This window comes from Oncorhynchus tshawytscha, linkage group LG12, assembly GCF_018296145.1.
Source record: "Oncorhynchus tshawytscha isolate Ot180627B linkage group LG12, Otsh_v2.0, whole genome shotgun sequence".
NCBI lineage: Eukaryota > Metazoa > Chordata > Actinopteri > Salmoniformes > Salmonidae > Oncorhynchus > Oncorhynchus tshawytscha.
The window spans coordinates 3,177,392-3,201,958 of record NC_056440.1 but is presented as its reverse complement, the minus strand read 5'-3'; the positions used below and the strand labels follow the sequence as shown (position 1 = coordinate 3,201,958).

The following is a 24,567-nucleotide window of genomic DNA, read 5'->3' as shown; positions in this document are numbered from 1 at the left end:
TACAAGCAAATGGCAAAACAAAACACCTCTTCCACCTGTCTAATGTATGTTTGTAACCCCTGAGCGTTCCCATAACACACTGGACACGTCCAAAATGGACTGAAGGAAAAAAAACAAAATGAGATATGGAACATTTTCATACATAGTGAATAAAGCCATTTTATGATCTAAAATCTACCAGCTAAAATACGTAAACAACTTGTTATTTAAGTAATAAGTACATAAGTGAGAATCGTTTTGGTTCTTATTCGTCCATTTTTACATGTGAGTCATTTAGCAGACGCTCTCATCCAGAGACACTTACAGCTAAGCCAATGCTGTTGTTTCATTTTTTTTTTTGTTCAAACTTTCTTCTCTGTGATTGGGTGTCTTTTCCTTTAAAGAGGTTAATCTTTCGCTGTTTTTTTTAAATTTTTTTAATTTTTTTAAATGTCTTTGGTTACAAGATTTACATGATTGTACTGTGGTCTTGTTTCACCGTCAGCAAAGCTGCTCAATGATTGGCTAACTGTTTTGAATTGTATCGCCTCCAAAGCTGAGATGTTTTATATTTATACAAGAAGTGCAATCACACAACATGGATTTAAATTAAATAGTGAAGGACCGACATGAATTTAAGTTGTAATTTTCCTTGTATGCACCCTCCAGTGTAGGAGATTATAAAAGAACAATAACAATAACAGCAATTAAATGTAAAAAATAAAATAGAAAATAACAGCCACCCTGAAAGAGGCCGACTGGATGGTTTTGAAGTGGCAGACTGCATCAAAGCACTGGATAGATAATGCCTCCACAGGAAGTGACATAGTTATGACAGACTATTCTGCTCTTTTTAAGTCCAACCCCAATGTCCACACTATCATACTGCTAAAGAATGTAGCAATAGGATCTATGGTTCCAACATTCTAAGTGGTATTCTAGTATAAACATTGGAACGTAGACTTATACTGTATATCAGAACACCTTTTACTACATCCACATCAAGGCCTGATTTCCTGAAGAACTCAGTTAAACACTGGAATTAATAACAGAATACAACCACCTTCAATAACCAGAACTGACACCTGAAAACTCTATTCATTTCAGCGGCTGACCTGCCGTTTGCAGGGCTCCCTACTTTTTTACCATTACAGTTGAGCATTGTTACCTTTTATATGACATTAAGTTACAAGATATATTACAAATTCTTTACCCTCTTTATCAACACAATAACAGACAAGAGCTGTACTATATTGCGTACATTAAATAATCCTGGCATTTCCCACGAAAACAAAAACACAGACCAGCATTGTGAAGAGGTTGCTTCCTTCGCGACCTAAAGGCTCCCAGGTACATGTGTTCTGTTGTAATACATTTTGTGTTCAAACACAATGTGTGTGTAAAAAAAAAAAAAAAAAAAAAAGGCTAAACGTAGAAACTGGCGATTAAGATTGTGTTTATGTTCATGTTTGGTTGGCACAGTCTATAACAAATGAGGTAGATAGATGTGTGATCATACAATATTCCCTTCTTTGGTATAACTATATAACATATGAAATATCCAGTGATCTGTTGAAATAAAAAACACATTTTCAAGTGGCTTTACAATAAAATCAATAGAAATTAAATATGTGAGGTATATTTTGAATCCACTCTGTGTGTGTGTATATATATATATATATGTATATATATATATATATATATATATATATATATATAGAGGTAAAGAGGTATCTGTCTGTCTGTGTTAGAAAATACTCTTAAAATGGGTTTCAAAATATAAAGTGGTATAGATGAATGCAAGGTTACAGACCCAGATCTAAACATAAAAAATAAAAATAAAAATACAATTTGAAATTATATGTTTGACAGACTTAATAAAAAATCTATATCTTCATACTGTTTCCCATTTCCCTTCACAATAAAAAATACAGTATCTTATGACTCGAAGCAGAGAGAGAGGGGGGGAGGGAGGGAGGGAGGGAGGGAGGGAGGGAGGGAGGGAGGGAGGGAGGGAGGGAGGGAGGGAGGGAGGGAGGGAGAAGGAGAGAGAGAGAGAGGGACAAAGAGGGAGAGAGAGAGAGAGAGAGAGGAGGGAGGGACAAAGATAGGGAGTGAGAAAGAGAGAGGGAGAGGGAGAAAGAAGGAGAGAGAGTGGGACAAAGAGGGAGAGAGAGAGAAAGGGAGGAAGGGACAAAGAGGGAGAGAGAGAGGGAGGAAGGGGCAAAGAGGGAGAGAGAGAGGGAGGAAGGGACAAAGAGAGGGAGAGAGAGAGAGAGAGAGAGAGAGAGAGAGAGAGGGACAAGAGAGGAGAGAGAGAGAGAGAGAGAGAGAGGGACAAAGAGAGAGAGAGAGAGAGGACAAAGAGAGAGAGAGAGGGAGGGACAAAGATAGGGAGAGAGAGAGAGAGAGAGAGGGACAAAGAGAGAGAGAGAGAAAGAGAGAGAGAGAGAGGGACAAAGATAGGGAGAGAGGACAAAGACAGGAAGAGAGAGAGGAGGGACAAAGAGAGAGGGAGAGAGAGGCAGAGAGAGAGGGAGGGAACAACGAGAGGGAGAGAGAGAGGGAGGGAGGGACAAAGAGAGGGAGAGAGAGAGAGAGAGAGGACAAAGACAGGAAGAGAGAGAGAGAGGGACAAAGAGAGGGAGGGAGAGAGAGGCAGAGAGAGAGGGAGGGAGGGACAACGAGAGGGAGAGAGAGAGGGAGGGAGGGACAAAGAGAGGGAGAGAGAGAGAGAGAGAGGGACAAAGAGGGAGGGAGAGAGAGAGAGGGACAAAGAGAGGGAGGGAGAGAGAGAGGACAAAGGAGGGAGAGAGAGAGAGGGAGAGAGGTTGGAGGGACAACGAGAGGGAGAGAGAGAGAGAGAGAGGGACAAAGAGAGGGAGAGAGAGGGACAAAGAGAGGGAGAGAAGAGGACAAAGGAGGGAGAGAGAGAGAGGGACAAAGAGAGGGAGGGAGAGAGAGAGAGAGGGGAGGGACAACGAGAGGGAGAGAGAGAGGGAGGGAGGGACAAAGAGAGAGGAGAGAGTGAGGGACAAAGTGAGGGAGGGAGAGAGAGACAAAGAGAGGGAGGGAGGGACAAAGAGAGGGAGAGAGAGAGAGAGAGGAGGGACAAGAGAGGGAGAGAGAGAGAGAGGGACAAAGAGAGGGAGAGAGACAAAGAGAGGGAGAGAGAGACAAAGAGAGGGAGAGAGAGAGAGAGGGACAAAGAGAGGGAGGGAGAGAGAGGCAGAGAGAGAGGGAGGGAGGGACAAAGAGAGGGAGAGAGAGAGAGAGGGACAAAGAGAGGGAGAGAGAGAGAGGGACAAAGAGAGTGAAATAGTGAGTATGGAGAAACTCTCCAATGTCAGACACAAGTGCACTTCAAAAGAAGACGGGGTGCCAGTCACTAGATAAAGCCACTGATTGATGATTACATCAGTGCTCCAACACCTATAGCCTCGTTCTGCTGTTCTACATTATGTGTTTAACCCACATATCTCCTTCTGCGGAGTAATATGTTGAACTGGTCTACAGATTGGGATCCCAGGACTCTATTTAACTAGAACCACCCACCAGGGGATAGTCCTACCAGCAGGTATGTTTCCGTCTGATTGCAAAGGTAACGCCTTCACCAGAAAAAGTTGCTGGTAATAAATTATTCATACTAAGTGTGAGCTTAAATCAATGTCGAATGTGTCGCAACATCATATTTAATCAGAGCCATCGTGCAATCTCTCTTCTGTGAGAAGGGTTAGTTAAGAGGCTCTGACCAGGACCGACAGTGTCGAACGCTCTAGGTTACTAGGCTATTTGGTTTACCCCTTTACTGACGAAGGCATGTCTTGACGCTCTAGCTATTGTCCCACAGCATTAAACAATGTGTTGATATAGCGAGCGGCATCGATTGATCCGAGTGGAACCAGCTTCAATAGATAGATAATAGATAGATAGATAATAGATAGATAATAGATAGATAGATAATAGATAGATAATAGATAGATAGATAGATAGATAGATAATAGATAGATAATAGATAGATAGATAGATAGATAGATAATAGATAGATAATAGATAGATAGATAATAGATAGATAGATAATAGATAGATAGATAGATAGATAGATAGATAGATAGATAGATAGATAGATAGATAGATAGATAGATAATAGATAGATAGATAGATAGATAGATAGATAGATAGATAGATAGATAGATAGATAGATAGATAGATAGATAGATAGATAGATAGATAGATAGATAGATAGATAATAGATAGATAATAGATAGATAATAGATAGATAATAGATAGATAGATAATAGATAGATAGATAGATAGATAGATAGATAGATAGATAGATAGATAATAGATAGATAGATAGATAGATAGATAGATAGATAGATAGATAGATAGATAGATAGATAGATAGATAGATAGATAGATAGATAGATAGATAGATAGATAGATAGATAGATAGATAGATAGATAGATAGATAGATAGATAGATAGATAGATAGATAGATAGATAGATAGATAGATAGATAGATAGATAGATAGATAGATAGATAGATAGATAGATAGATAGATAGATAGATAGATAGATAGATAGATAGATAGATAGATAGATAGATAGATAGATAGATAGATAGATAGATAGATAATAGATAGATAGATAGATAGATAGATAGATAGATAGATAGATAGATAGATAGATAGATAGATAGATAGATAGATAGATAGATAGATAGATAGATAGATAGATAGATAGATAGATAGATAGATAGATAGATAGATAGATAGATAGATAGATAGATAGATAGATAGATAGATAGATAGATAGATAGATAGATAGATAGATAGATAGATAGATAGATAGATAGATAGATAGATAGATAGATAGATAGATAGATAGATAGATAGATAGATAGATAGATAGATAGATAGATAGATAGATAGATAGATAGATAGATAGATAGATAGATAGATAGATAGATAGATAGATAGATAGATAGATAGATAGATAGATAGATAGATAGATAGATAGATAGATAGATAGATAGATAATAGATAGATAGATAGATAGATAGATAGATAGATAGATAGATAGATAGATAGATAGATAGATAGATAGATAGATAGATAGATAGATAGATAGATAGATAGATAGATAGATAGATAGATAGATAGATAGATAGATAGATAGATAGATAGATAGATAGATAGATAGATAGATAATAGATGGATAGATGGATAGATAGATAGATAGATAGATAGATAGATAGATAGATAGATAGATAGATAGATAGATAGATAGATAGATAGATAGATAGATAGATAGATAGATAGATAGATAGATAGATAGATAGATAGATAGATAGATAGATAGATAGATAGATAGATAGATAGATAGATAGATAGATAGATAGATAGATAGATAGATAGATAGATAGATAGATAGATAGATAGATAGATAGATAGATAGATAGATAGATAGATAGATAGATAGATAGATAGATAATAGATAGATAGATAGATAGATAGATAGATAGATAGATAGATAGATAGATAGATAATAGATAGATAGATAATAGATAGATAGATAGATAGATAGATAGATAGATAGATAGATAGATAGATAGATAGATAGATAGATAGATAGATAGATAGATAATAGATAGATAGATAGATAGATAGATAGATAGATAGATAGATAGATAGATAGATAGATAGATAGATAGATAGATAGATAGATAGATAGATAGATAGATAGATAGATAGATAGATAATAGATAGATAATAGATAGATAATAGATAGATAATAGATAGATAATAGATAGATAATAGATAGATAATAGATAGATAGATAGACAAGGAATTACATTTCCCTGATTCTATGAGATGTGCTTTGTCAGGATGTGCTTTGTCAGGATGTGCTTTGTCAGGATGTGCTTGTGATATACAGTATATCCTTAGTTTGGTCATTTGGTTCCACTATTGTATCTGTGCTGTCTGTGTATGTTATAGTTTTTATTCTTTACTTTCTTTTCATTGGTTACTCTTGTTTTTCTTTGGTTATTAGCTTAAAGTAGCAATCTTCTCTGGTTTGTGATCAAAAACAAGAAGAAAACTAAAGATTTTCAGTGACAATGAAATGGCCTCCCATGCCTAGCAGAGGTTTCAAACAAGCCATACTACAGATCAGGGTTGGGGTCAATTCCATTTCTATTCCAGCAAACTCAGGAAGTACACTGAATGCTAATTCTCTTTAATGCTTTTCAATTAGGAAAATGTGGAATTAGAATTTTGGTTTATTTTCTGAATTGACGATTTAAAAATGGAATTGACCCCCAACCCTGCTACAGGTTAACAAGCATTTCTCTCTCCGGGTACGAGGTCAAGAATCCTTTCTTCTGTTGGAGGAGCTGCAGACAGACAGACAGACAGACAGACAGACAGACAGACAGACAGACAGACAGACAGACAGACAGACAGACAGACAGACAGACAGACAGACAGACAGACAGACAGACAGACAGACAGACAGACAGACAGACAGACAGACAGACAGACAGACAGACAGACAGACAGACAGACAGACAGACAGACAGACAGACAGACAGACAGACAGACAGACAGACAGACAGACAGACAGACAGACAGACAGACAGACAGACAGACAGAGAGCCAACATGTCTCAGTCTCTCAGTGTCTTTGTCCCACAGTTCCTTGCGTCTAATGATGATGTCACCACATATATCTTTACCTATATGTTTGCACCACTCCAAACTGAGCAGCTGTTCTCAGGAAACACGAAAAAGACAGCAGAATGTATCTGAATACACACAGGGTTCAGAGGTCCTCTACATACCATTCAGAGGTCAGAGTTCAGAGGTCAGAGTTCAGAGGAAGGAAAGAGAATAGAGCGAGAGATTATTTTATTTTTCTACAGAAGCATTTTCTCAGTAAATAAAACTTTTTATTTTCATTCTTTCAACTTGAATAAGGGAGTTTGAGAAAAGGGAGGAGAAGAGGAAGAGGAGGAGGAAGGGAAAACCACCTTCAAAAAAAATAGAAGTATTTTCTTCTGGTATCTCAGACCGCTTGTTGTCTTTGGGGAATGATGGGGGCGGGGGGTTAGGGGGTGGGGCTGTGGTGGGTCTCAGCTCAGGGGGAGGAGTTTCCATGTCCATGGACCGAGGATGAGGAGGAGGAAGAGGAGCAGGACGGTTGGATCTGTATGGAGGAGGAGTTCATCCCCGGACTGGTCTTTCCCTGAGAGAAGGTGTCATTCTGGTTCTGGACCCGGTGACCACCCAGCATCGTAGGGAGGGAGGGCTTCCTGGCAAACAGAACACCTGGAGGGACGGAGAGAGGGAGGGAGGAGACCTCCTGTAAGACGTTATGATCTGTGAACTGTACATGATACAGACAACATCTTGGGAGTCATAATACCTTATGATCTGTGAACTGTACATGGTACAGACCACATCCAGGCTGTATCACAACCGGCCGTGATTGGGAGTCCCATAGGGCGGAGCACAATTGGCCCAGCGTCGTCCAGGTTTTGGCCGGTGTAGACCATCATTGTAAATAAGAATTTGTTCTTAACTGACTTGCCTTGTTAAATAAAAGTTAATTATACTCCTTAGAGCTCTAACATGTGGAGAATGGCTAGATTCTGAAATACGAATTTCTACATGAATTTATTCAAAATCAATATGAATATGAATGTCTCAAACTACCTTATTTGATTTTGTTAATTTTTAAGACATGTTGTTTGGAACGATATACTTTACAAGTTCATCACATTTCCAGAGTGGGCTTTCTGCTAATTCTGAAGTTAAGATCAATTTTATGATCACTACAAACACAGCGAATGGGAAATGGTTTCAAAAGGAACTCCCTCTGCTCGTGACTTGCTGAACGATCCTAAAGGACAACTGTGATCAGTCACTGACCTACATGACACTTATAAAATGTGTCATATCATTAAACGTAGCAGAGAGCCCCACTCTGGAAATGTGACCTTTATAAAGAGTATATTGTTCCAAACATTTTGTCTAAAAGAGTTGTTTTTTGAGATATTCATATATCTTCATATTTATTCATATGTTGAATAAATAAATGTAACAAAATAAAATCTTCAGAGTCAAGACATGCTCCATATTTGAGAACACATTATATGGTGTTGTCTAGAATATGTTGTCTGTATTATGTACAGTTCACAGTTCACGGATCATAAGATCTTATAGGAGGCATGTACAGGTCTAAACAGGGCCTAAAATGGACACTTTCATCATTACACAATTGTTTTATTACTGTCAGTACTACTACTGATACTACTACTACTACTGATACTACTACTACTGATACTACTACTACTGATACTACTACTACTACTGATACTACTACTACTACTACTGATACTACTATTACTACTGATACTACTACTACTGATACTACTACTGATACTACTACTACTGATACTACTACTACAACTACTGATACTACTACTACTACTACTACTGATACCACTACTACTGATACTACTACTACTGATACTACTACTACTGATACTACTACTACTGATACTACTACTACTGATACCACTACTACTGATACTACTACTACTGATACTACTACTACTGATACTACTACTGATACTACTACTGATACTACTACTGATACTACTACTACTACTACTACTACTACTGATACTACTACTACTACTACTGATACTACTACTGATACTACTACTACTACTACTACTACTACTACTGATACTACTACTGATACTACTACTACTACTACTGATACTACTACTACTACTACTGATACTACTACTGATACTACTACTACTACTACTACTACTACTACTGATACTACTACTGATACTACTACTGATACTACTACTACTACTACTACTACTGATACTACTACTACTACTACTGATACTACTACTGATACTACTACTGATACTAATACTACTGATACTACTACTGATACTACTACTGATACTACTACTGATACCTGATACTACTACTGATACTACTACTACTACTGCTGATACTACGACTACTACTGATACTACTGCTACTACTGATACTACTGCTACTACTGATACTACTCCTACTACTACTGCCACTACTATTACTGCTGATACTACTACTGTTGTTACTACTACTACTGCTGATACTACTACTACTGCTGATACTATTACTACTACTGATACTACTACTTCTGCTACTACTTCTACTACTGCTACTGATACTACTACAACTACTACTACTACTGACACTACTACTACTACTGATACTACTACTACTACTGATACTACTACTAATACTGATACTACTACTACTACGACTACTACTGATACTACTATTACTACTGATACTACTACTACTACTGACACTACTACTTCTGCTACTACTTCTACTACTGCTCTTGATACTACTACAACTACTACTACTACTGACACTACTACTACTACTGATTCTACTAATACTATGACTACTGCTACTACTACTACTGCTACGACTACTACTAATGCTACTACTACTACTGATACTACTACTACTACTGATACTACTACTAATACTGATACTACTATTATTACTACGACTCCTACTGATACTACTACTACTACTGATACTACTACTACTGATACAACTACTACTACTGATACTACTTCTACTACTACTACTACTACTACTGATACTATGACTACTGCTACTACTACTCCCACGACTACTACTGCTGCTACTACTACTACTAATACTATGACTACTGCTACTACTACTACTGCTACGACTACTACTAATGCTACTACTACTACTGATACTACAACTACTACTGATACTACTACTAATACTGATACTACTATTATTACTACGACTACTACTGATACTACTACTACTACTGATACTACTACTACTACTACTAATGCTACTACTACTACTACTGATACTACTACTACTACTGATACGACTACTACTACTGATACTATTACTACTACTGCTACTACTACTACTGCTACTACTACTACTACTGATACTACTACTACAACTACTGATACTACTACTACTACTGATACTACTACCACTACTACTACTACTGATACTACTACTACTACTGATACGACTACTACTACTATTACTACTACTGCTACTATTACTACTACTGCTACTACTACTACTGCTACTACTACTACTACTACTGATACTACTACTACAACTACTGATACTACTACTACTGATACTACTACCACTACTACTACTACTGATACTACTAATGCTACTACTTCTACTACTGATACTACTACTACTACTGATACGACTACCACTACTGATACTATTACTACTACTGCTACTACTACTACTGATACTACTACTACTGATACTACTACCACTACTACTACTACTGATACTACTACTACAACTACTGATACTACTACTACTGATACTACTACCACTACTACTACTACTGATACTACTAATACTACAAATGCTACTAGTAAGAGTAGTTTAATTGGTACTGTACATTTCTACATGTTCTTACAATCTATACAACCAGTTTTTTGGGGGCAGATGAAAATAATAGTATTTAAAACTTACTGTAATGTCACAATTAGACAAATACTATGATGACATATCAACTCACTAACTAACAAATAACACATTGTCACACCTAAACAACCTGAATTGGACAACTGACACAGAAACTCCAGTCTACCTCACTGAGCATAGTGTTTCAGACACTCCAGTCTACCTCACTGAGCATAGTGTTTCAGACACTCCAGTCTACCTCACTGAGCATAGTGTTTCAGACACTCCAGTCTACCTCACTGAGCATAGTGTTTCAGACACTCCAGTCTACCTCACTGAGCATAGTGTTTCAGACACTCCAGTCTACCTCACTGAGCATAGTGTTTCAGACACTCCAGTCTACCTCACTGAGCATAGTGTTTCAGACAGACAGCTAGATAGATCTCAACTATATCTGATGTTAATGGCCACTTCAACCTCACTGGAAGTTTTCCACCAGCAGGCTTATTCTTTACGCCACGACATGAACTGGCTGGCCTACCTATCTTGAGGTAATTACCCCATCTGCTCGAAGGCAGAGGAGGAGGTGGTGAACAAGTGAATGGAGGCTAAACCTGCCCGTGGCCTCTCTCCCAGGCACGTCTAAGACAATAAACCCCATCGATCTCCCATCCACAGCCTCAATTCTGAGATATTTAACTTTTTTTTAACTCTATTGGACTGCCACTTCATTACGATGGATTTTATAGCAAAGACATCAAATTGCGTGGAGGACTAAGCGCCAGGGTGCTGCTATAACTTATTGAATTTCCTGCCTGCAATTACATCAGCAAACGGCCCCTCTATTTACCTGTGTAGACAACTCCATCTATTTCTATTGACATGTTGATGCTGCTAATGCCGCTGGTAGACAGGTTCAATGGAGTCTCTTGTCTATCATCTGTCAGGAGGCGAGAGAGAGGAAAACTCAATATCAGCATTTAAAAAGGGAACACAAGGAGCAGGAGAGAAGCGTTCGGGCAGAGTATCGGCGATAACTCCTAGAGTGACAGGGTAAGGAGCAGTTTATTAAAAGAGTTCTGAGGGAAAAGGGAACTGTCAAAAGATGTAGCAACCATTTGTACATGTCGGATGTCGCCAACGGGTTATCTCCCTGAGGAGACGGTGACATCATCTCATAACACACAGACTGACAGGCAGGCACTTGGAGAACGTGTAGCTACTCGTGAAAAAAAACCAAGGCAAGTATATTGTCAAGTTTAATTTCTGTAAAATATCATTCATGTGCAGATACACACTAAATATACTATATGATTTTAGAGTTTAGATCAAAACAGATGTTACAGAACATTTTTGCAGGCGTTCTCTGGCCTAGGCTGCCATATTTAATACAAGTTTTGATGTAATCTGTAAATGATGGTGTTTATATGTTGGGTTGCAGCTCAGCCAGACTGGTCGGGTCGGCCAGTGGAGGAATTAACCTGTGAAAGATTCTGACTCATTCTACCATTAAGCTTTCGGAGAAAAGCCCACTATTATAACTAATGCCTGAGAGGCAGTCATGTAGAGAGAGATGAAACCACACCTGAGCAGATAGGCCCCTCATTCTTCCTTTAGACTCTATTATTCAGTAATGTATGACTTATGTCTTGTCGTAAACACTGTCACGCTGAGAACCATCAACAGAGTGGGCGGGTCACCCCCCCCCGTAGTCATGGAAGCAGTATTTCTTCATGACATCGAAGAAGTCCTCAGACATCACATTGCAGATGTTTTATGATGAACTGTGTGTTTCGTGTGTAATAGTGACTCACCTATCATATGGTGAAATACTCTTACTTGATGTCGGCATACCACCGCTGTGCTGTACAGCTAAACCCCTAGTTATATAATAGTAGAGGACAAACAGTAACATTGACAAGCCAATCACATGTTGGAGAAGAATAAATAGCCTGGGTTCTGAAGGAGAAGTTCTAGAACTCTGATACACTCCGAAACACAGAACGATACAATGTGTCAAAGATGTGATGTTATTTTTGTGGCGGTAACACGACTGTACATTGGATTGGGTTAGTTGGATATTAAACAGGATGTGTTACAGAACCCACTGTAGATTGAGTTGGATTAGTTGGATATTAAACAGGATGTGTTACAGAACCCACTGTAGATTGAGTTGGATTAGTTGGATATTAAACAGGATGTGTTACAGAACCCACTGTAGATTGAGTTGGATTAGTTGGATATTAAACAGGATGTGTTACAGAACCCACTGTAGATTGAGTTGGATTAGTTGGATATTAAACAGGATGTGTTACAGAACCCACTGGAATACATAGTAAGGGAATTACAAAACTTTTTTTCTCCAAATGCTTCTCTGTGGGTTTTGAAATGATTAATGTGTGTGTCACAGTTATACATCACAATTTCATTAATATTACAACATTATAAGGGCATAACAATGAATAAACATGTGTATTCACATTAGTAACTGTGGATGTGTCTGAAATTACACCCTGTTCCAGGGTTCCCCAATCATTTCTGATCTAAAAAGAGAGAGAGCAAAACTGTCATCAAGGCAAAGGGTGGCTACTTTGAAGAATCTAATATATATTTTGATTTGTTTAGTACTTTTTTGGTTACTACATGATTCCATATGTGTTATTTCATAGTTTTGATGTCTTCACTATTATTCTACAATGTAGAAAATAGTACAAATAAAGAAAAAGCATTGAATGAGTAGGTGTGTCCAAACTTTTGACTGGTACTGTATATATATATATATATCATTTTTGTCATTGGACATAAAAGCCTGTAAAATCACCAGGAAATCAACATGATTTTTAAGTCAGGAAATCTGTTCCCAAGTATCTCCACGTTTAAATAGAGAGGTATATGTGATCGTATCCCAATGTAATCAAGGTTTGAAATGATTCTGTTTTTTTTAAATACTTCAGAAAGTATTCCTTAACCTATTGCATATTTTGTTGTGTTACGGCCTGAATTGGAAAATGGATTAAATCAACAACAAAAAATTCCTCACCCATCTACACACAATAGCACAAAAATGACAAAGTGAAAACGTGTTTTTAGAAATGTTTTGCAAAAGTATTCAAAATTAAATACAAAACTATTTCATTTGGAATTTTTTTTGTTTTGTTTTTAGGATCCCATTAGCTGTTGCAAAAGCAGCAGCTACTCTTCCTGGTGTCCACACAGAACACAGAACACAGAACACAGAACACAGAACACAGAACATGAAACATAATACAGAATGACATAATACAGAACATTAATAGACAAGAACAGCTCAAGGACAGAACTACATATAAAAAAATGTAAAGGCACACATAGTCTACAAATCAATACATACACACAAACTATCTGGGTCAAATAGGGAGAGGCATTGTGCCGCGAGGTGTTGCTTTATCTGTTTTTTGAAACCAGGTTTGCTGTTTATTTGAGCAATATGAGATGGAAAGAAGTTCCATGCAATTAGGGCTCTATGTAATACTGTACGCTTTCTTGAATTTGTTCTGGATTTGGGGACTGTGAAAAGACCCCTGGTGGCACGAGTGGAGGGATAAGTGTGTGTGTCAGAGATATGTGTAAGTTGACTATGCAAACAATTTAGGATTTTCAACACATTGATGTTTCTTCTAAAATGTAGAAATAATGCAGTCAGTCTCTACTCAACTCTTAGCCAAGAGAGACTGGCATGCATAGTATTTATATCAGCCCTCTGATTACAATTAAGAGCAAGATGTGCCTCTCTGTTCTGGGCCAGATGCAGTTTAACTAGGTCTTTCCTTGCAGCACTGGACCACACGACTGGACAATAATCAAGATTAGACAAAACTAGAGCCTGCAGAACCTGCTTTTTGGAGTGTGGTGTCAAAAAAGCAGAACATCTCTATTACGGACAGACGTCTCCCCATCTTTACAACCACTGACCATGACAGTTTACAATCTAAGGTAACGCCAAGTCATTTAATCTCCTCAACTTGTTCAACAGCCACACCATTCCTTACTTGATTCAGCTGAGGTCTAGAACTGAAGGAATGATTTGTACCAAATACAATGCTCTTAGTTTTTGAGATGTTCAGGACCAGTTTATTACTGACCACCCATTCCAAAACAGACTGCAACTCTTTGTTAAGGGTTTCAGTGACTTCATTAGCTGCGGTTGCTGATTCGTATATGGTTGAATCATCAGCATACATGGACACACATGCTTTGTTTAATGCCAGTGGCAGGTCATTGGTAAAAATAGAAAAGAGTAGAGGGTCGAGAGAGCTGCTCTGCGGTACACCACACTTTACATGTTTGACATTAGAGAAGCTTCCATTAACGAAAACCGTTTGAGTTCTATTAAATAGTTAGCTCTGAGACCACAATATGGCAGAGGTTGAAAAGCCATAACACATACATTTTTTCAACAACAGGTTAGGGTCAATAATATTAAAGGCTGCACTGAAATCTAACAGTACAGCTCGCACAATCTTCTTATTATCGATTTCTTTCAACCAATCACCAGTCAGATGTGTCAGTGCAGTACATGTTGAGTGCCCTTCTCTATAAGCATGCTGAAAGTCTGTTGTTAATTTGTTTACAGAGAAATAGCATTGTATTTGGTCAAACACAAACTTTTAGGTTTGCTGTTAGAACCAGTACAGACCACTTTACGTCTCTTGGGTAGCGGAATTACTTTGGCTTCCCTCCAGGCCTGAGCACAAAGACTTTCCTCTAGGCTCAGATTAAAGATATGACAGGTATGAGTTGCTATAGAGTCAGCTACCATCCTCAGAATACCTACATAAGTATTCACACCCCTGAGTCAACACACGTTAGAATCACCTTTGGCAGTGATTACAGCTGTGAGTCTTTCTGGGTAAGTCTAAGAGCTTTGCACACTTGGATTGTACAATATTTGCCCGTTATTCTTTCTTAAATTATTCAATCTCCGTCAAGTTGGTTGTTGATCATTGCTAGACAGCCATTTTCAAGTCTTGCCATAGATTTTCAAGCTGATTTAAGTCAAAACTGTAACTAGGCCACTCAGGAACATTCAATGTCATCTTGGTAAGCAACTCCAGTGTATATTTGGGCTTGTGTTTGAGGTTACTGTCCTGCTGAAAGGTAAATTTGTCTCCAAGTTTCTGGTGGAAAGCCGACTGAATCAGGTTTTCCTCGAGGATGTTGCCTGTGCTTAACTCTATTACGTTTCTTTTTATCCTAAAAAACTTCCTAGTCCTTGCCAATGACAAGCATACCCATAACATGATGCAGTCACCACCATGCTTGAAAATATGAAGAGTGGTACTCAGTGATGTGTTGTGTTGGATTTGCCCCAAACATAACACTTTCTACTCAGGACTTATCGTTCATTTCTTTGACATATTTTTTGCAGTTTTACTTTAGTGTTTTACTGCAGAAATGCATGTTTTGGAATATTATTATTCTGTACAGGCTTCCTTTTCACTCTGTCATTTAGGTAAGTATTGTGTGGTAACTACAATGTTGTTGATCCATCCTCAGTTTTCTATCAAAGCTATTAAACTCTGTAACTGATTTAAAGTCACCATTGGCCTCATGGTGAAATCCCTGAGTGGTTTCCTTCCTCTCCGGCAACTGAGTTAGGAAGGACGCTTGTGTCTTTGTAGTGACTGGGTGTATTGATACACCGTCCAAAGTGTAATTAATAACTTCACCATGTTCAAAGTGATATTCAATGTCTGCTTTATTTTTTATTTTTACCCATCTATGAAACGTCCCTGGTCTTTGTGATTGAATCTGTGCTAGAAATTCACTGTTCGACTGAGGGACCTTACGGATAATTGTATGTGTGGGGTACAGAGATGACAAAGTCATTCAAAGATCATGTTAAAACACTATTATTGCAGACAGAGTGAATCCATGCAACGTACAGTATTATCTGACTTTATAAGCACATTGTTCCTGCTTGCCATAACAATGGGGTTAAATACATATTGACTCAAGACCTTTAATCTTTTCATTTTTTATTCAGTTCTAAACATCTCTAAAAACATCACTCCACTTTGACATTTTGGGGTTTAGTTTATTTTGTGTTTAGGCCAGTGACACAATTTAATCACAATTTCATAATTTAATTAAAAATTCAGGCTGTAAAATGTGAAGAAAAAAAAAATGGTGTGTGAATACTTTCTGAAGGCACTGTATCTGTTTGGGGTTCCTGCAGTGTTATTATTATTATTTTATAACTATTTTCTGACCCCCTGACCATTCGCTCAAGGAACAATCATCTCCCAGTTGAATGTAATTGGGAGCCCTGTCCTGTTCCCTATAGCTAGAGGCAGGTCAGCTGAATGTAATTGAGAGCCCTGTCCTGTTCCCTATAGCTAGAGGCAGGTCAGCTGATTGTAATTGAGAGCCCTGCCCTGTTCCCTATAGCTGGAGACAGGCTCTGGTCAAAAGTACCGCATTATATAGAGAAGTGGTTGCCATTTTAACCTGTATTTATAATACCAGATACATATGTGTGTGTGTAATACTTATCGTGTTGATTTGTCATAGGAAGTATGGTGCCATTTCAGACCAATGATGTATTTAAACTCTGATGCTATGATGTATCTAAACTCTGATGCTATGATGTATTTAAACTCTGATGCTATGATGTATTTAAACTCTGATGCTATGATGTATTTAAACTCTGATGCTATGATGTATTTAAACTCTGATGCTATGATGTATTTAAACTCTGATGCTATGATGTATTTAAACTCTGATGCTATGATGTATCTAAACTGTGATGCTATGTTTTGGCCATTGTGAGGTTTTAGAAGCCACCAGTCGGCCATATTGGCACTCCCCAGTGGGAGCAGTCCTCCATAGGAATGAATTACATTTTACAGTATTTCAATTAAAATGTTTCCAGAAGAAAATGTAAAAAAAATTATCTCAATTTTAGAAAATTTAAATATCTTTAAAAAAATATTTTATTTTTATGTTTAGCTGACATAATATAGTTTAAAAGCATGCATCAAAGTGTCTGTAATATAATAAACGTGGCGAAAACGAAGGTAACATTTAATAACATTTAATATTAAATACATTTCTATAACTTCCAGAATATTTTTTACAACGGAGGAGGAGCACCCAGATGTTGGCTTCAACACAACACCGGTCATCTAGGGTTTAATAGGGTTTCAGACACATCCTCTATTCATAATATCAGATAAGCATAAATCCACATTAATAAGGTAACTGTGTTGATTTGTCTCACCTCAGGACATAATAACAGATAAACACATTTTAGTATCTGTGTCCGAAATGGCACCCAAGTAGTGCACTGTATAGAGAACGGGGTATCATTCCAGATACCGCTGGTATTCAGAATAGCATCATTAGTAACTTTAGCGTTGGTTTATCTCACCTCTCATCCGCTCAGCTCGGTTGTTGATCTTGATGTTCATGGGAAGCTGTGTTGCCATGGCGAGGAGGTTCTGCTGCACCGCGTGCTGCATGAGTCTCTGTTGCTGCTCGGCCATCCCCATCTTCTCCGGCGGCTCCCCGCTCTCCAGCTTCTCCCTCAGCTGCTCCAACGCTGCAGCCTCCTGAGCTGCCGCGGCTTGGGGGTGACCTCCCAGAGACATGGGTATCCCCCCCACACGACCCGACAGACAACCCGCCATCAGACCATCCTCTGGGATAAAACAGATATTTTTAAAAAACAGTTTAGTCTCATTGAGATTAAAAATCACTTTTTCCAAGAGAGCGTTTTAAAGAAGAATACTTTATAGTTTATTGTCCATTTTCTATCTTTCAGATCTTGGGAAATATGTCTTTTGCTTTGAACCAAATCCCTGAGAAAAAAAGTTGGGCATTCTGTAGGCTACTGTAGGCATTTCTATGATCAGGAAGTTCCTATGGTCGTCAGTACAAGTTGGTCATTCTGTAGGCTACTGTAGTCATTTATATGCTCAGGAAGTTCCTATGGTCGTCAGTACAAGTTGGTCATTCTGTAGGCTACTGTAGGATCAGGAAGTAGGCTCAGGAAGGTCCTATGGTCGTCAGTACAAGTTGGTCATTCTGTAGGCTACTGTAGGCTCAGGAAGTAGGCTCAGGAAGGTCCTATGGTCGTCAGTACAAGTTGGTCATTCTGTAGGCTACTGTAGGCTCAGGAAGTAGGCTCAGGAAGGTCCTATGGTTGTCAGTACAAGTTGGGCATTCTGTAGGCTGCTGTAGGCTCAGGAAGTAGGCTCAGGAAGGTCCTATGGTCGTCAGTACAAGTTGGGCATTCTGTAGGCTACTGTAGGATCAGGAAGTAGGCTCAGGAAGGTCCTATGGTCGTCAGTACAAGTTGGTCATTCTGTAGGCTACTGTAGTCATTTATATGCTCAGGAAGTTCCTATGGTCGTCAGTACAAGTTGGTCATTCTGTAGGCTACTGTAGGATCAGGAAGTAGGCTCAGGAAGGTCCTATGGTCGTCAGTACAAGTTGGTCATTCTGTAGGCTACTGTAGGCTCAGGAAGTAGGCTCAGGAAGGTCCTATGGTCGTCAGTACAAGTTGGTCATTCTGTAGGCTACTGTAGGCTCAGGAAGTAGGCTCAGGAAGGTCCTATGGTTGTCAGTACAAGTTGGGCATTCTGTAGGCTGCTGTAGGCTCAGGAAGTAGGCTCAGGAAGGTCCTATGGTCGTCAGTACAAGTTGGGCATTCTGTAGGCTACTGTAGGCTCAGGAATTAGGCTCAGGAAGTTCCTGTGGTCGTCAGTACAGGTGTTTTCTCATGCAGTGGTAATGTCCGGTTTGATATTCAAACTTTGTGGGAAATTACAGCATGACAAGTCAAATTATGAAAGGTTTAAAAAAAAACAATTTTTTTTACAAGGAAATCAAATTTCCTGAGCATTGTGTCTTCACTCCATCCTGTGTCATTAATTTCAACAGTCAGGTCATGGACACACGTGTCTTTCAAATCAGTGAGCAACAAACAACACCGTCCCTATGGTAGTCTGGGTGCCAGTCTGATGCAGGAATGAATTATACACAACAACATCCCTGTAGCCTGGGTGCCAGTCTGAGGCAGGAATGAATCCTGCACAACACCGTCCCTATGGTAGTCTAGGTGCCAGTCTGATGCAGGAATTAATTATACACAACACCGTCCCTATGGTAGCCTGGGTGCCAGTCTGATGCAGGAATTAATTATACACAACACCGTCCCTATGGTAGTCTGGGTGCCAGTCTGATGCAGGAATTAATTATACACAACACCGTCCCTATGGTAGCCTGGGTGCCAGTCTGATGCAGGAATTAATTATACACAACACCGTCCCTATGGTAGTCTAGGTGCCAGTCTGATGCAGGAATTAATTATACACAACACCGTCCCTATGGTAGTCTAGGTGCCAGTCTGATGCAGGAATGAATTATACACAACACCGTCCCTATGGTAACCACAACTGCAGCACGGCATCTTCTTCCTGGTCACATGACATGAAACAGTGCTCTGTGTCTCACCTTTCTTGATGTTGTGTCCCTGGGTCACATGTGCTCCATTGAGGGTGGACATGGCCAGGTGAGGCATGTTCATCTTGGAGGAGGAGACGATGGAGGTTGTCCCCATTGGAGAGTAGTTAAAGATGGCCGACCCGTAGCTCTGACGACGTCCCTCACGGCGGTTACTGTCGATAGCTGCCTGGAGCTCTCCGGGGGAGCTCAGACCCCTCTTTTCACATTCGTAAGGGTAGAGGTACTTCATATACCTGTAGGAAGGGATCGGGAACAGGACATTTCACAATGTTTTATTGAAGGAGAAGTTTTACACCAAGAGGCCACACCATAATGCTTGTGTCATCATCTCAACAAGGTTATATTATGTAATGTATTACTACAGCCAACCTATAAAACATTCAGGGTTCAGGTATTTTTAGCTGGTGTTTAAGCCAGCTCAATTGTCAAATGCCATTTACAATTTTGACTGGTTAAGGTCAGTGCTCTTCTATGTTCAAACCCTATCTTCAGGATTGGTAATTGACCTGTCTTATCCTTGTTTGCTTGCACTGAGATGGGAGAATTTGGAAATATCTGAAGTGTATCCTTAAAAACGTGAGCCAAAGTGCCAGTTTCAGTATGAACTGCTGGGGATATTTTAGAGCAACTGAAAGCTGGTCCAGCAAAATTAAGACAGTTTATACCATTTAAAAAAAAACATTACAATACATTTACAACAGATTTCACAACACATTAAGTGTGTGCCCAACACAAAATGAATGTGTACATGTGTGTATAGTGTGTCTGATATTGTGTGTCTCTTCACGGTCCCTCGCTGTTCCATAAGGTGTATTTTTACCTGTTTATTAAATCAGACTCTACTGCTGCATCATTTACCTGATGTGGGATAGAGTTCCATGTAGTCATGGCTATATATAGTATCTATATAGTAATATTAGCTCTCTGTATACATCCAAGGGCCAGCCGTGCTGCCCTGTTCTGAGCCAATTGCAATTTTCTTAAGTCCCTCTTTGTGGCACCTGACCACATGACTGAACAGTAGTCCAGGTGGGACAAAACTAGGGCCTGTAGGACCTGCCTCATTGATAGTGCTGTTAAGAAGGTAGAAACAATGGCCTGTAGGACCTGCCTTGTTGATAGTGCTGTTAAGAAGGTATAAACTAGGGCCTGTAGGACCTGCCTTGTTGATAGTGTTGTTAAGAAGGTAGAAACTAGGGCCTGTAGGACCTGCCTTGTTGATAGTGTTGTTAAGAAGGTAGAAACTAGGACCTGTAGGACCTGCCTTGTTGATAGTGCTGTTAAGAAGGTAGAGCAGCGCTTTATTACGGACAGATTTCACCCCATCTTAGCTAATTGTGTATCAATATGTTTTGACCATGACAGTTTACAATCCAGGGTTACTCCATGCAGTTTAGTCACGTCCAATTTCCACATTATTCATTACAAGACTTAGTTGAGGTTTAGGGTTTAGTGAATGATTTGTCTCAAATACAATGCTTTTATTTTTAAAATATTTTTCATATTTAGCACTAACTTATTCCTTGCCACCCATTCTGAAACTAACTGCAGCTCTATGTTGAGTGTTGCAGTCATTTCAGTCGCTGTAGTAGCTGACGTGTATAGTGTTGAGTCATCCGCATACATAGACACACTGTCTTTACTCAAAGCCTGTGGCATGTCATTAGTAAAGATTGAAAAAAGTAAGGGGCCTAGACAGCTGCCCTGGGGAATTCCTGATTCTACCTGGATTATGTTGAAGAAGCTTCCATTAAAGAACACCCTCTGTGTTCTGTTAGACAGGTAAAATCTTTATCCACAATATAGCAGGGGGTGTAAAGCCATTACACATACGTTTTTCCAGCAGCAGACTTTGATCATTAATGTTAAAAGTCACATGATTTCTCAATTTGCAGTACATTTGCCAACCGGTTCTGCTGCCTTTTGCCTCATCCCTCTCAACCATACCATTTTACAATTCCTCATCAATCCACGGGGATTTAACAGTTTTTAATTTTCTTAATGTGTGCTTCATGCTTATTAGTAACTGGAATAAGCAATTTCATAAATGAGTCAAGTGCAGCATCTGTCTGCTCCTCATTACACACCACAGACCAGCAAATAATCTTTACATCATCAACATAAGAATCACTATAAAACTTATTGTATGACTTCTTATATACTATATTAGGCCCAGCTTTTGGAACTTTTGGTTTTCCTAGATATGGCTACTATAAATTGATCTGATGGATCTGGATGCTGCTTTAAAGCACATTTCTGCAGCTTTAGTAAATATGTGATCAATACATGTTGATGATTTTTATTCTTGTGCTGTTTGTAACTACCCTGGCAGGTTGACTGATAACATGAACCAGGTTGCAGGCACTAGATACAGTTTGAAGCTTTCTCTTGAGTGGGCAACCTGATGAAAGCCAGTCAATATTTAGTAAATGTACCTCTGTTGATATCACATTCATTGTCAAGCATTTCATCAGTTATCCAGATACTTTACAGTAATGTGGTTCTGAATATAAACAGCAACACCTCCACCTTTGGCATTTCTGTCTTTTCTGTAGATGTTATAACCATGTATTTCTACCACTGTATCATCAAATGTATCTAAGTGAGGTTTAGAGATAGTCAGAATATGAGTGTCATCTGTTACTAGCAAATGACTGAGTTCATGAACCTTGTTTCTTAAGCTACATATGCTAACGTGGGCTGTTTTTAGCACTTTTCTGGGATGCTTGATTGTTTTAATTGCTGGGAATTACTGGGAATGATAGCAGAAGTAGACATGCTCATGTTATTTATGTTAGTGCAGGGTGAGCTGCACACAGTAGACTTCTTACTAGAGCACACCACCCCTCAGTGCTAACAGTATAAATCTGGTTCGTAGGCACATGACAACTGCCAACAATAGCTGTAGGATCAGCAGAGGCATTCAGGGCAGTTAGAGGGACATACAGTGCATTCAGCATATATTCAGACTTTTTCCATATATTGTTACATCACAGCCTCATTCTAAATTGATTCAATTGTTTTTTCCCCCTCATCAATTTACACGGCATATCCCATAATAACATAATAATATAAACACTGAAATATCACATTTACGTTCAGACCCTTTACTCAGTAGTTGTGATCTTCCTGTCTGGGTTGGCGCCCCCCCCCCTTGGGTTGTGGCGTGGTGGAGATCTTTGTGGGCTATACTCGGCCTTGTCTCAGGATGGTAAGATGGTGGTTGAAGATATCCCTCTAGTGGTGTGGAGGCTGTGCTTTGGCAAAGTGGGTGGGGTTATATCCTTCCTGTTTGGCCCTGTCCGGGGGTATCATCGGATGGGGCCACAGTGTCTCCTGACCCCTCCTGTCTCAGCCTCCAGTATTTATGCTGCAGTAATTTATGTGTCGGGGGGCTAGGGTCAATTTGTTATATGTGGAGTACTTCTCCTGTCTCATCCGGTGTCCTGTGTGAATTTAAGTATGCTCTCTCTAATTCTCTCTTTCTTTCTCTCTCTCTGAGGACCTGAGCCCTAGGACCATGCCTCAGGACTACCTGGCATGATGACTCCTTGCTGTCCCCAGTCCACCTGGCCATGCTGCTGCTCCAGTTTCAACTGTTCTGCCTGCGGCTATGGAATCCTGACCTGTTCACCGGACGTGCTACCTGTCCCAGACCTATTATTTGACAATGCTGGTCATTTATGAACATTTGAACATCTTGGCCATGTTCTGTTATAATCTCCACCCGGCACAGTCAGAAGAGGACTTGCCACCCCTCATAGCCTGGTTCCTCTCTAGGTTTCTTCCTAGGGTTTGGCCTTTCTAGGGAGTTTTTCCTAGCCAACGTGCTTCAACACCTGCATTGCTTGCTGTTTGGGGTTTTAGGCTGGGTTTCTGTACAGCACTTTGAGATATCAGCTGATGTACGAAGGGCTATATAAATACATTTACAAATTTTATTTGATTTAGTTTTGTTGAAGCACCTTTTGCAGCGATTATAGCCTCGGGTAGTCTTGGGTATGAAGCTACAAGCTTGGCAAACATGTGGAGTTTTTCACATTCTTCTCTGCATATCCTCTTAAGATCTGTCAGGTTGGATGGGGAGAATCACTGCACAGCTATTTTAGGGTCTCTCCAGAGATGTTCGATTGGGTTCAAGTCCGGACTATGGCTGGGCCACTCAAGTTCATTAAGAGACTTGTCCCGAAGCCACTCCTGCGTTGTGTTGGCTGTGTGCTCAGGGTCATTGTCCTGTTGGAAGGTGGAAGGTGAACCTCTGTACTTTTCTCTGTTCATCTTTCCCTCAATCCTGACAAGTCTCCCAGTCCCTGCTATCTGAAAAACAACCCCACAGCACGATTCTGCCACCACCATGCTTCACCGCAAGGACAGTGCCAAGTTACCTCCAGACTTGATGCTTGGCATTCAAGCTTGGTTTATTGACCAGATAATTGTTTCTCATGGTCTGAGAGTCCTTTAGGTGCCTTTTGGCAAAGTCCAAGCGGGCTGTTCTGTACTTTTTGCTAAAGAGTAGCTTCCGTCTAGACACTTTACCATAAAGGCCTGATTG

The 24,567-nt window shown here is 39.4% G+C and overlaps 1 protein-coding gene across 2 annotated transcripts in view; it reads right to left on the bottom strand.

Moving 5' to 3' along the window:
- Positions 1–6,569: 6,569 nt before the first annotated feature.
- The window catches only part of LOC112238964 (AT-rich interactive domain-containing protein 3A), a 251,716-nt gene continuing 233,718 nt past the window's right edge, over positions 6,570–24,567 (bottom strand). The window contains exons 6-9 of one of the 2 annotated variants that reach the window (XM_042331200.1): positions 20,004–20,248; positions 17,917–18,186; positions 11,356–11,445; positions 6,570–7,313 (exon numbers count right to left, since the gene is read on the bottom strand). In XM_042331200.1, the coding sequence (XP_042187134.1) occupies positions 7,123–7,313; positions 11,356–11,445; positions 17,917–18,186; positions 20,004–20,248 (796 nt within the window). In that variant the 3' untranslated portion in view covers positions 6,570–7,122. The remainder of the gene's footprint in view (positions 7,314–11,355; positions 11,446–17,916; positions 18,187–20,003; positions 20,249–24,567) is intronic. The other variant, XM_042331201.1, reaches the window with a different exon arrangement.